General features: G+C 32.0%; 2 protein-coding genes and 1 long non-coding RNA gene across 3 annotated transcripts in view; 2 read left to right on the forward strand and 1 right to left on the reverse strand.

Annotated features, from left to right (window-relative positions):
- Positions 1 to 1,984: 1,984 nt before the first annotated feature.
- Positions 1,985 to 4,324, forward strand: LOC149898679 (uncharacterized). Its single transcript, XM_090114944.1, has 4 exons — positions 1,985 to 2,492; positions 2,639 to 2,896; positions 3,317 to 3,671; positions 3,951 to 4,324. The coding sequence occupies exons 1-4, from the start codon at positions 2,472 to 2,474 to the stop codon at positions 4,178 to 4,180; spliced, it is 864 nt and encodes a 287-aa protein (XP_089971070.1). The 5' UTR covers positions 1,985 to 2,471; the 3' UTR covers positions 4,181 to 4,324.
- Positions 4,325 to 8,277: 3,953 nt separating this feature from the next.
- Positions 8,278 to 9,347, reverse strand: LOC149898680 (uncharacterized). Its single transcript, XR_016458037.1, has 2 exons — positions 9,021 to 9,347; positions 8,278 to 8,387 (listed from the first exon to the last, which is right to left on the reverse strand). It is a non-coding gene; the product is annotated as an uncharacterized LOC149898680 (long non-coding RNA).
- Positions 9,348 to 10,321: 974 nt separating this feature from the next.
- cyst (rho guanine nucleotide exchange factor 18 cysts) overlaps positions 10,322 to 14,621 on the forward strand; it is a 55,927-nt gene continuing 51,627 nt past the window's right edge. Inside the window, exons 1-2 of the mRNA XM_090115047.1 lie at positions 10,322 to 10,701; positions 11,461 to 11,511. Coding sequence (XP_089971173.1) covers positions 11,469 to 11,511 — 43 coding nt within the window. The 5' untranslated portion in view covers positions 10,322 to 10,701; positions 11,461 to 11,468. The remainder of the gene's footprint in view (positions 10,702 to 11,460; positions 11,512 to 14,621) is intronic.

Raw genomic sequence — 14,621 nt, forward strand, 5'->3', positions numbered from 1 at the left:
TTTTTTATTATATTCCTTGAAGAACGAGGATGGTTCTTATGTAGAGAAAACGTAAACATGTACCACGGGCGAAGCCGGGGCGGACCGCTAGTATTTTAATAAATATTTTAACATCACAACACATTCTGGGAAGACAAAATACTATAACCAAACCTTAAAAAAATGTAAAACGATAAAATACCATGACTAAAATCGAAATATCCCACCAAAACAGTGAGGAACGGTTTAAAAATTTCCGATTGGTTATATTATAATTATCGATGGACAAATAATAGCCCAAAAGCTCTCTTTAGTTATATCATATTTGATAAATTAATTAAAATTGCATAGATGAGCGAAGATACATTTGAAATATTGACTAATTCCAGAGTATTTAAAAAAATGGAACAGTCACAGTACCATAGATAATTAAAGATCTCTTATCTATGGCTATTACATCTGTAATAGTGTGTAGTTACGTGTAGACTTTAACATTGTAAGATATTTAGTATGTAACATTAGTTATTTAAAACATTCCGTCCAGTGTTGTGACTACATTTAACTGTAATGGTGCTTTTCAATTTTATAGTTAAGTGATACAAAGTTTTATTAAAAGATGTCGGCGAGAACTAAACTCAATTTAGTTATCAATTCAGTCTACTAATTCAATCAGTATTAACAATTCTCTGGTTGCGTAAAAATAATAAGGATGGAATATTCATTGTTTGTTTCTTAGTTTCTTGTCATTACAAGAAAGACAGAGACAACTCAATTATGATATGAATAAATAGACATCCTGTTTTATAATTTACTTTACAAAGAGAGTCTCGGTACCTACCCTCTGTTTTTTTTCTACTGACTGACGCGACAAAATATCTTCAAATGCAAATCCCATGTACACAGGCAGATAAGATACCTTGATTTTCTGTATCGTCGTTTAGTCCTAGTACAGCTAGAATAACTAGAATGCAACTAAATTGAGTTAAGTGTTGCTAGAAAACGCATAAAAGTACCAAACCTTTGTTAAGGTGTAGAATAAGATTTTATAACCTTTATTATAACATAAATAATGTAAATATACATAAAACTAGGATAGAACGAAATACAAGACATAATTTGCACAATGAATTTAAAATTTGATGCAGGTTATGTTTTGTTAAAATTTTCATAAATGGAGAACAATATGAAAAATCCTTATAATAATATAGTCTCAAGCATAATAATTTGAAGCAGGTTTTCAGAGGATTTCACAGAAAATTAATAGCCTATACCGGCTTTGTAGTACTTATGTAATAAGTTAATAGTGACAAGTTTGTATTTCTGATGATATTATTCTCTGTTTACGAATATTAAAGTAAACAATTATATATATTTAGTTACGTAATTTAGTTAAGTTACCTAACAACCAAAGTATTGTTATATTTCACATAAAATTTTCAGTCACTACTTAAGGATGCAAATAATAAAATATTTTTTATAAATAGGTACCTACCTATGTGTTTTATTTCATTTTTTATATTTCCGTTACCTAATTCCTACTCCAGTAATATATAAAAATAAAGTTTTTTTTATACAATGAAAATATAGGAAATAATAATTTCAGTAGAACGCCCATTATCCGAATCAATTGGAATCGGGGAACGGGGTCAATTCGGATAATTGAAAATTCGGATAACTGGGTCTGGAGTCTGGACTCTGTACATAATAAAAAAACGAAGTGTCGCGCATAGAATAAGCTTTATTAAGCGCAAACATAACAAAATTTGCTTAGTTATAATTGTTTATATTAAGTACCTACGCTTAACTAGGAGCGATTCCGTTAATCGGCGTTCGGATAATCGGCGTTCTACTGTATAAGCTTAAAAATTTAAAATACATCACTACATGCTTAGTATAAAACAAAGTCGCTTTTTCTGTCCCTATGACCCTATGCTTAAAGCTGAAACGTCATCGCAACGGATTTTGATGTAGTTTTTTTTAAAAGATAGATTGATTCAAGAAGGTTTTACGGCCGCTTTCAATATTCGATCGTGAATCTTAGATTTCTATTGATCCAGATTTTATCCGATCCGTCGATTGATGTTGAATCTGCATTTCAATAAGCCGATCTCGTCTCCAAATCCATTAGAAAAAAGGGATTGGTCATAAATTTGCGCCCTCCTTAACGTTTTGTTTTACGCATTTGCAGTAAAAGAACATCAGCAATTGTTAATGAGTAAAATGGTGTTTGCTTTCTTATAGCTAATCTATTTTATGTATAATCACAAGAAATTGCATACACAGTAATAATAATAATTGATTGCAAAGTTGCAGCGGTAAAGTACTATAACGTTAACGTTAGATTAGTAACATACGTTTTGTTGAAGAGGAACGGAACGTCAGTCAATCGCAAACGTCAGTCAGTCAGTTTGACATTGGCAAAATTAACTTAAATTATATTATTATAGTCTCAAGTTTGTTTGTTCCTTGGAAAGAAGAAAGTTAAATAAAAAATGGAGTCAGAGGCAGAAACTGTAAGTAAATAATTATACTAAATATACGTGCAATAAACATTCACGTCCACAAATGTATAATTTTCTATGTAAAAGATAAACGCGTGGCGCGGTATTTCGCGCCATTTCGTACAAAACTTACTAAGTTTTATTTTATTTGTTTGTAGAGTAAAACTAAACCTCTTTCGAAGGAAGAGACGAAAGGGCTGCTCTCCTTAATTGAGGGGAGCAAGATATTGTATAACAAGAAGACCAATGCCACCAGTAATAAAATGAAGATAGAAGAATGGACACGGATTGCAGGGGTCTTCAATGCAAATATAGGCACCTGTCGCCGTACACCACAACAACTGCGTCTTAAGTGGGAAAACTTGAAAAAGAATTCGCGAAAGCGCATTGGTCTCATGCGGATGGAACGGATAAAGGTAAATTAAGTTTAAAATAGATAAACCCTAAAAATACAAAACTTGGACTAGCCTTGCCTGCTTGTTAGTCTAATAACTAGACTAGTGGTTGTAAGCGACTGCTGAGCATGAGGTATTAGTCAGTATTTTCAGGTTGGGCAGTGTTTTTAAGTTTTAACATTAGGAATTTCTCAGTAGCTGCCCGGAGTCTGGATATGTGCCCGGTAGATGGCAATAGGCTTGCCTTAAAACATAACTGGCAAAATGTGGGTGTGCCAGGGTGTGCTACCGCTGCTCAACCTGTTGGGGAATACAGGGCATGATGTTATGTTATATTTTACTTATAGTTAAGTAGGTACTGTAAATGGTAGTCCAGAACATGTTGATGAGGAATTTTTTTAAATATATATTGATTAATGATTATGTCAAATTATGTTCCAGACTGGAGGTGGGCCACCAGGGTACTTTCCTCCAGATGAGATCCTGGACAGGGTAGCAGCATTACTGGGCAGCACTGGAGAGGGTCTCACAGTGAGGTTTGGTGGTGATGCTGAGCCCCAACTTATTGGTGATAGTGATGGTGATGGGAGTGTTGGGACAGCTTATATTGTGCCAGCTGATCATCCAATGCTATTGATTGACACTCCATTGCCTGTGGAAAATCCTACGCCGTCCATGGATTATACATCTGTGTCCATGGGCAATGAAGTGCCAGCCAATGGCATTGGGGATGAGTTGGTGTCGCTGGGTACGCCCAATATCCATTCCATTGAAAAAAGGAATTTCAAAACTAGTGGTAATATCCTATTACATAATAATAATGTGATACTTTGCATGTTTGTTACACAATAATGCTTTATTGGCTCAACCAATATGGATAAAATTTTGGCACACAGGTAGACTATGACCTGGAACATATATGTTAGGTACCTACATGAAGATTGTGAAGATGAATAAACATTAAAGTTTGTGAGGATGGATATTTGATACTTTTCCATGCAAAAACTACTAAAAGAATTTTGATGAAATTTTAAACATTATGTTTTCCTATATTTAATGCATTTTTGTTTTACAGGTGGTGTTAAGCGGAAGCTACTGAAGCCAGACAACGGGTGTCAAGCTCGAAACAAGGCATTGGCAGAGTATTATAACATTAAAAAACAAATGTTAGAAACTAAAATGAGAGAGAAGAATGAAACTTTATTATTACAGAATAAAAACTTAACACTAGTAAATGAAAAATTAGAGTTAGAAAATGAAAAATTAAAATTAGAAATAAGGAAGCTGAAGGGTGAGGATTTTTAAAATTATATAATTTCGTGTAAATATATTTTATGTAGGTATGTAACTAAATAAACTATTTTGAAAAATTAATGTTTTATTGAAATTATCATTGTTTAATAATTTGAAGCTAATAAAAGGTATGATAATAAAGACAAAATGTTAATGATAAAAATCTAATCAAAGGAATTTACAAATTATCTCAAGACAGACTATTCATATTTTTGTAAAATAAATAGGTAGGTAATAAGTTTTAAAAATAATTAGAAATCAGTCCTTGTCTATTTCTGATATCATTTTCAATACTGTCCGAATTCTCTGATATCACAGTAGTTTCATTATCGTCTGGCATTTCTACTTCAGGGGGTACTTCTTCAATGTTATAATTTCTGCAGATATTGTGAAGAACAGCTGTAGCAATTATAACTGTTTGTATGTTATATAATGACAACCGCATGGTCAAGGATATTACTGGGAAGCGACGTTTCCAGACTCCAAATGTCCTAAACAAACAAATACATTTTTTTATAAACTTGGTTAATAAAAAGTAAATGAATAGGTAGGTACTTAATTTTTATAATCTCTAGTATAGTGAAAACTTTATAAAATGGTGATTTTACCTTTCAATTGTGTTTCTAGTTTTTATCTGGGCCTCATTGTAGTTTATTTCCTGGGCAGTTGCTGGGTTTAACAAAGGTGTGAGCAAGTAAGGCCGGTTTGGATAGGCACTGTCCCCGAGCAACCAGCGATTTCCTAGAATACCATCTTCACACTGGGCTGTAATAAGAGTTAGATACATTAGAAATTCATATTATTTTAAATGTTAATAACATTTAAAAGGGCAATAAACCCAATATTACTTACCTTTTAATACTGACTGATTAAAAATTGTAGCATCATGAGCAGAACCAGGCCACCGAGCAACAACATTCATTAATTTAAGGTCTGCATCACAAACGGCTTGGACATTGATTGAAAAGTATCCTTTCCTATTTCTATATTCCTCTCCTATTGTTGAACCTGAAATACATAATATTTTATTTTATTTGTTGTAGCAAATGTATGGCAACTTTCTAAACAAATAGTAATTAAGTAAATTGCAAATTTTTTATTGATAACAAATCAGTACTTGTATACCTACATGGAGACTGAATGTGTACATGTGTACAGTCAATAGCACCACATACTCTAGGAAATTGAGCTATGTTATAAAATTTATCTGTAGTTCTAGAATGCAGAAAAATATATTTGTTATACAATCTAGCGATAGCAGCAGATATATCTGCCACTATTCTACAAGCTGATGATAAGGATACTCCAGCAAAGTCGGCCACTGAATTAAGCATTGTACCCAATGCATAAAATCGAAGTGCCAATAAAAGTTGATGCAATGGTGGTATACCATTATTCCTGAAAATGATAGGTACTTTAGTTATGTATCCAATTTTTAGGTTATGTTTATATACATTTTGAAGCAATTTGAGCAAACAAATAAATTTCTTACCGTCTTGATTTCACTTTGATATAGGGCATTATTTCATTAAAGACAGATTCTACTGAGGCTTTGTTCATTCTGAATCTGAATGTAAACTCTGCGTCAGTTAAACTTGCCATGAAGTTTATTCGTCGAAAAGTTTTTGAGGACACAGCTCTCTCTTGTTCGCTGTCGCTACTATCCCAATCCGACAGCTGAGCTAATAATTCAAGATCACTATCACTATCACTTGAAAATATTTCCATTTTCACGCCTTTTATCAATACAATCGGTCAAAATTGGAGGATCACAAATAAAGATCTATAACGTTCAAAAATCGATTTGTCAAAATCAGAGATCGGTTAAAGAAAACACCATACTCTCACTTTCATACAAATACCAATCTAAAAACCCGATCGGCCCTCCCAAAGATGGATTGAAAAAAAAGATCGAGTTAGCGATCCATCGATCGGTTATTGAAATACTAAAAGTAGAAAATGGATTGAAATATCAATCTCGACCAGCAAATTAGGGATTGAGATTCAATATAGAAAGCGGCCGTTAGTATAAAGGTAATTTAGACAAAGCGGGCGAAGCCGCGGGCGGAAAGCTACTAATATATAAGCATGTCTGAAGTCAGCTAATTAGCAGAGTTGCATTTAGTAGGTGGTTACGTTGCGTTGCTAACTCTTCGGCTAATGGTTGAAATGCTGGTTTAAATTAATGATTTATAATAATTTATATACTATCTTTGTCTCACTAAGGAGTACGTGAATACGTAAGTAGGAAAAAATAAACGATTTTGAGTTTTTGCATACAGACAGACGGACATACGCGGCGGAGAACTTTTGTTTTAGGTAGGTATAGGCACGTATAGGTAATATGTATCTCTTCAACACACTTCCTTTCTTTAATATTATGTACACCTAATCTTACTTATATACATATATTTTTTTTTAATTAATGAATATTTACCATGTTTTTGCTGACGTTATAAATTTTGGAAAAACTTGCATAGTCTTATTAATAATTAATTCTTATGTTAATAATTGTAACAAAGGACGGATGAATGTCTCCTTTAACACAGGTTTTTTTCCTAGCATAGGAGACATTGTTCAAAATGTCACAATAAATGTACCTACCACTTAATAAAGTAATTATATTTGTCTATTGTGTTGTAACCATGTTTGATTGCAAATAAATGATTTGATTTGATTTGTATAACAGTTCGCGAAGTTACCCCTGAAACAGGGGTAAGTATACTGGAATACTGGCGAATACTGTTTCGGAACTATAATTCACGAACTCTCGTTAGAGAGTAGTATATTCTTTGTTCACGAAATTAAGAAAAAAGGTAGGTATCTAGCTAGTGACATTTCATATACCTAACAAACTGCTTTTCTTTTTTCCGCTTTCGATTCGAAAACTCAAACAATGTTAAACTGAAGTCAACACTCACCCGTTTTATTATTAAGTATATTTCTTTACTTTTATCAAATAATTGATAACTTTCACTCCATAAATTCGACAAAACCACGAATGAAAATGTGAAGTACACCGCTATCACAAGAACAAGCCATCTTCTTAGATCTTTTTACATAAACACAAACACCGTTAATGTTATACAAGCTAAATTTTCAGTTACTTAAAATTAAATAAAGATTATGGAACCACAGAGCAAGTAATATAGTATATGGAACCAATATAGAATATTCAAAGTTTTAAATATATAAAATGGCGGTATAAATTATAAAATAAAATTGAACTTATTTGAATTTTGAACAGACCAGTGGGCAGTGACCACAGATTAGTAATTAGTTACTCCGGGACAGACTTAGATTATACACCTATAGATGTAACCATGGCGTGGCCGCACTTGAAACAGAAATAGAATTTTGTGGTGTTGCCTAATAAGTTGGCAGTTCCCACATATTAGGTAAAAAATATTATGAATCTTACTTGATCGCGAACAGACTTTATAAATACCTGTAAGTACTTCGCAAACTAAAAATTCTGAATTTGCATATTTTAAATGCTAGCTTCAATAATGTAACTCTTATGTCGTAGTCGTACGAAATACTTTAATAAAACCTCCGTAAGGTAGGTAAGGAGAATTGTATGAACATCATTGACCACGTACTACGTACTAGAGAGGGCATCGCTTTTAAACTACATATTTGTAACACGAGTTAGAGTCAATCGTCTCGGACCATTTTTTTTTGTTACATTGATTGGTTTTAATTGATAATTTTATTCATATTTTTTTAATAAGTATTAAGAGGCAGAATATCTACAAAGTGTATGACTCACTAGCCGGCCCGCTTCGCCGCGCTTGTTGCACAGATTTTGTTCGTGGTGTCCTCTCTTTAATAATACTTCAATGATAGACATCTATCGACCGACACGACATAAAACACACACGACACGTTCAATGATGAAATAAAACCAGTCTATAACATAAACATGTTTATTATTTATTACTAAGTTGAAAATTGCTGTACTGTACAAGCTGTACTTATTTCATTGTACAAACAATGAAATAAGTACAGCTTGGTAAAAAAGAGTAGAAAACCGGAAGTCACTACTGTCCTCTCGTTACCAACACTTTGAATGATTTATTTTTAATTTATTTTATTTTTATACAGTAATGAATCATCATCAAAATGAATGGAACAAATTTTTGAATATTTTGTTGGCAGCCAATTTTCTCGTCCAGTGGCATCCAGCCATTTCTTTTTATCAATATTGGATGGAAACCTGAAAAAAGAAGATTTTATTCGCATGTTACGAAAGTTTATCTTTATTGAGTAATAAGTTAAATAAACTACAATAAAGCCCTTAAATAAATGTAACTAAAATTAAAGTTTACGTACAGAAGAATTAATTTCCTCTCAATAAAAATATTATACTATTATACTACTAGCTTTTACCCGCGACTTCATCCGCGTGTTAATCCAGGTAATAAACTACTCATGTGCAAAATATCATTGAAATCCATCCAGACGTTATTGCGTGATTGAGTAACAAACAAACATCCAAACCCTCGAATTTATAATATAAGTAGGATGAGTACCTACCATGATAAACAAACCCAACAATCATAATCTTTAATTATAATCATAATCTTTATTTTCTCTTCACAAAACAAGACCTCGAATCGTATGTATGTACTGACAATAAAGAAATATGATTTATTTGGGTAAATTAAAGTAGCCATTATGGCAGCCCTGAACCGTTCATCGTTAATCGTTATTTTATTTTAAGATAGTGAAAACACGTATCACAACTCAATATTCTTGGCATCACATCACTGAATTCATCACAAAACATCATAATCGGTGATCATCTGGCGTTGTAATAACGAAAGAAATGATAATTTCGCCTACTTACGTGTGAAATGTTATTCCTTCAATTTTTCGCTCACTCCGGCTTTTACAACCCAAAACACTGCAACCCACCATCGCACGTACACTAAATATTCTGTATTATCCAATTTTTATACGCAATAAACACTGTAAATTCACACAATCACAGAAAAATCCAAAAGACGCCAAGTTTGTTTGTCACAATCTGTTCTTGCCAAACAATAAAACCGGTCATGTCGACAAAGACAAAAACTATATATTCTGTCCTGTTTCTTTGCATGGGTTTGACAATTAACGATCTCGCTCTTTCAAGGAAGGTCATTTTAGTGGTTACATCTATAGGTGTATAATCTAAGGGGACAGAGTAAGTAGAGATATCGCCACGAAAGAAGACTCGTAGAAGCGGCGCTGTCGGCGCATAAAATAATATTGACAATAATAATTATTTCAAACTTAAAATGAGAGCTGGGTTAATTTATTTAAAATAATATATGAAAACAGTTATGTATATTGAAAGTTTCAATTAATTTGCACTTTTAGTCCAGTTGATATATAAATGATAGTGAGTGAAATGGTATTTTGAGCGTAACTAATAAACATTTATCAGGCCCATGTTGAAAAATTTATGGGTCATTTGAACCACCAGGTGACCTATCTAGAACGATCTAAGAGCATAAAATAATAAGATTCAGCACTATGACGTCACTTGTAAGCTAAAGTCCAACTGAGTGCCTTTTTTTGGCTTTTTTCACTGACCCATAAATTTTCCAACATGGGCCTCTAGTCTATAAAACTTACGGATCGCGTCCAAAATGAGATACTGCACTCAAAAACACAAATAATCGATGTAGCTCATAAAGCTGCTGCACTAAAATGGAACGAATCCTTCGAATGTCGGAGGAGTTGTGGGCGAAAATTACCACTTTGTTAAAGATCAGGAAAAAGGCTGCGTGGCAGGCCCAATAAGATGGCGGGACGAGCTCGACTCTCATTAACTAGATTGGAGCAAAATTGCTCAAAATAGGGAAAGATGGATTGAGGGAAGAGAGGTCTTTGCCCAGCAGTGGGACAACCATGGCTCATAAAACTAATAATAACATGCTTCATTTTTATTTCACACTTTTATTATATTTTTTAATTTTACACAATTTCATCTATTATTAATATATAAAATAATTTGAAAATTTTATATTATGCAATTAAAAAAAACTGTTTTATATTTCAATAGTTTTAAAAAGTAAGATTTTTTTTATTATCAGATTTTTAACGACTGGTAACACCAAATTTCGGCATTTTTATTTCGATGTCATGTCATGTCAATCAAAATTTTGGAAGTGAAGTCGTCGACATTTCAGAAAAGTTACAAAGTTTTTGATGAGTTAAACTAACTTTTAAAAGTTGATAAAAATGTGTTAAATTAATTTTAAACAATAAGTATCGTGACTAGAATGTGTGAAAAAAGTTTTTAATAAGTTGTGGTGTGTACTAAGTTGTATAACTGTTTATTATTTTGTGTAGGTGGCTATCTATGTGGATCAGTTTGTTCTAATGTGAAAGTGTATTTTCGCATAAAATTTAGATCCCATTGTTCAAAACTTTCCGGGTGACTGTTAAGAAAATGTGCCAGTGCCTTGCGTAAGACGTCGTCAGGACTCGTAATGCATTGTGCGTGGTAAAACTTTTTAAAACTTCTCGAAACAAATCAAGTAAGTGTAACCGAATATTTTCACGTTTTGTAAATAAACATTATCACAAACTGTGTTTGTGTAACTTTTGTGTTAGCATTGACATAATAATGAGTGTGTAATATTTAAATTTTAAATATTGCATAGTTATAACAACTATTTATGTTTCGATTGTCATACGTTATGTACTAGTTTGTTGACAATGAAACGTTTATTTTTACAGAAAAATTATTTGACTTTGAGATACCTATCGTTATTTATTATTAAATATTCATTTACATTAGTAATCCTAGAAATATACATCAGTTCCTTTAGAGTATAAGACAAACTATCATAATTTGGGATCAGAATCAATAAAGCAATAAGATTAATTAAATAATTATTAAAATATATTAAATTTTATTGTGATAGTTATACAGCGTCAAATAATAGTAAATATGATTTTAATAGCTTAAGTTTAACTTCATTCTTCGTACCTTGATATATTTTTTTTTGTTGAGGATTATGAATAAAAGTTGTTTGTAATTAAATAATTTTTGAGTATAAATTAATGAGCTAGTTTATATAGAATTAATTTCATAAAAAGATATCAGGAAATACAGTTTGTTCCTGTTAAGTTCCTGTTCTCATAGGATTTTCGGGATACAATCCACATTCTTTTTTGATTCAATGGTTTACGTATAAAGAAGAGACAGGCAGACATTTTATAATTTGTAAAAGTAAATAGTTATTAGATTTAAAATTTAAATGTAATTTAATTAGATTATGTATTTATTTCAGATAGAAAAATGAATGTGCCATCGCTAGATAATGTTCGCCTGCTGTCATCTGGTAAGAAGCTTACAGTAGTTATAATTTATTTTTATTGGTGTATATTTTATAGAAGTAATCGAACAAGGCTTAAATTCGTTATCCTTCCATCTCAATATTACGTTGCTGAAGAAATTTCTGTATTATTAGTATAGATATATTTTAATAACTTAATTTTTTTTAATTTTACAAAAATTGACAGTTTTTTTATTTGAATTTATGTTAATTTATAAAAACCTGCTTACTTTTGTAAATATGTGTAATATATTATGTTTATCTAAAATTGATATATATATCCAAGTAAATTAATCTAAATAAAAAAATTACATTTCTATAATCTGGATTACTGGTCTTAAAAAATAAATTACGAAATGCACTTAAAATGCATAATTACCAAACAAAATTCTTAAGGCTGATTAACCTTATCACATGTTGATACCTATATACTTGAATGTGTTCTTGTAATGATAAAAAAGGTATTTCGAGAATGCTTCTGTTCATTGTTTGAGTAAGTTGATGTCAATATTATTATAGATAAAAATCTACTATGACTAATTATTGATTTTAGATTTGTATTTGTATGTTTTTGATTGAAATCAAGATGTTTTTTAGATAGTATATGATTATGTATGGGAAAAGACACTACAAATATTTACATAACATCATACATGCACTAACTGCAGTACTTTAGACGAAATGACATCACTGTAATATCTCTACTTTCATATCTTAATTAGACATTGTTATAGTACTGTTTTAGTATATTTTTTGTTCTGCCTTTCTTTAGTAAAGAAGTTCAAAGCACTAAAGATATTTATTTTTGATGTGGGCCTAAATTCAATGCAATATATATTGAGATTTGATTTAGAGTCGGCAATCGGAATATTAGGTATTTCTATGTTATATATCATTTTTACATTTTATTCAAATATTTTTTTAACCGGAACTATTGAAAACCCCATTTATTTCTATAATCAATCTGTGATATTATCAGTAGTTTTGTTAATAAATACATAAATATCAATGGTAATTTTATAAATAACAATGTGATTTTGCCTTTTATTATGATAATTATTACATTAGAAGTATGGTTTTAAATAATCTCGTTATGGCTGCTTTATTTGCTTTTGATTTTATGAATAATTTTGTATATACAATTTACTTATAGTTTTCATGTCACATGTGTTTTATGTGAAAATTGGATTCACAACTTTTGTCTGTTTTAAACTGCTAATTAATTTTTTAATAAAATGATATAAAAGAATTTGAAATTGCGATGTTTGTTACCCAATCGCACTAGAAAAATTTAACGTATCTGGATGAGTTTGTCTGCAAAGATAGATTACACCTCGCCTTATTTTAACCAGTTATCTAAGGAAGTGAATAATATTAGCTGAATCATGTTTAGAGATAAAAGTAGCAGATTAAAAATGTATATTGAATTTATATATCACCCTGTCAATCGCCTTGTATGTGGCAAAAGTTAAAAAAAAAAGAATCTATAGGCAATTTGAATTCATTATGGTTGAGTAAATGCAAATAATTAGGTGATCAGTGCTTTGCTAAAGAATTTTTAGATTTGACTCTACCGGAAATCGAACCAAACTCCACTTGCTTCTACCCTCACACGTTCAATTCAATTCAATTTTTTCGAAGGGTGGCAATTTCGTTTGAGCACTACCCTCATACGTTGTTCATTAAACCAGTAATCTCTTGTGATCTGAAATCAAACAGCACAACCCTAACGTAATATTCGTCATTATTCTGGCTCGATGCACCCTACCCTCCCAATTTAGGGAGGCAGTTATTTACTTCGGCATATACGTTAATATAGTTACGATATACAAGTTCATGTATCTAGTACATTGCGCGGAAGTGCACTCGATAACTCATAAACTGCAATGCTGCGCATATTGGAACGATCGATCAAGGGTAGCGTCCCTTTTGATATACCCGTATACCTAATTATGACCACCCCTAGTCTAGACTTAAAATTTGACATACCTTGCTGTATAACCGAACATGGCCACCCCTAGAGTTGCAACTGACCAGACTTTAAATTTTATTAACTTGAGTTTTCCAATGTGTTGTAAAAAGGTGATATAAATTTTGCCTGCATCACGTAAAACACAAGTTTATACACAAGTAAATAATTCGCAATGACTGTTTGATACGACTGAATATGATTTTTTAAGAACTACCTTCATTGAATTTGAAAAATGTTTGAAATAATTCTTAACGTCTTTATGTAATGTTGCCATCACGTCTATTCTTGTTGCGATTTTTTATGTTTATCAGAAGATATTTAAGTAAAAGATTGACTGTAGTAGCGATAATACGTTTTATTATTAAATTATTATCTTATCTCTTTAATTCTTAAAGAAAAGTATTGTTTCGAGTTTTCATATTGGATTCGAGAGATGCGAAAATATAAAAAATACAAATTTAGCGGCAGTCATAACAAAGCCAATATTATTTTCACATCATCGAAGGGGTGTCGAATGGGGAGTAGTACATAGCGTATTCAAATCGTTGTGAATATTTCATTAGCTTATATAGGTTCCCCATCCAGAGCGTCTAGCCAGAGTTTCTAGCTATACTGAGGTTCTATTCAGCCCGTAGCGGCTTGGGCGGATCAATATCGCGCAGGCGCCATCACCGAGCCCTGCACAAAGGGAAGGCGGCTGCCTCTCCGAGCAGGTCGCGCCGAACTAAAAATTGAAACAAATATCCAAAACGCCTTCCAAATTTAAATAAAACCGGTTAAAATACTTTTTAATCAAACCGCGATGTGCCATTGACAATAAATTTCGAATTTCGCGAAGAGGTCGGATATGTGCGCGACATTGGGTCGAAAAAAAAAGTGGCACAAAGGACTGATATTAGATTAGTTGGCTGAGAAAATGTGAACAACCGGGTCTCGGTATGTATACAGTACTTGTAGAGTTTACTTGTTGCGCTTTCTTTAGATGTGCCCGCTGGGTTACGTAAGGCGACATTTTATATGGTCCACGGTGCAGCGTAAAATGGTGATGGCAGGAGCCGGCCAGATTTAGCTTAGTCATCCGCGATGTTTGGTAACATGTATGTATCTTTCAAGAGCGTATTTAATAGAAATTGATATAATGATT

Source organism: Colias eurytheme, chromosome 22 (assembly GCF_061535395.1).
Source record: "Colias eurytheme isolate Ceu_HAF_F1 chromosome 22, ilColEury1 Martin Lab GWU primary, whole genome shotgun sequence".
Classification (NCBI taxonomy): Eukaryota; Metazoa; Arthropoda; class Insecta; order Lepidoptera; family Pieridae; genus Colias; species Colias eurytheme.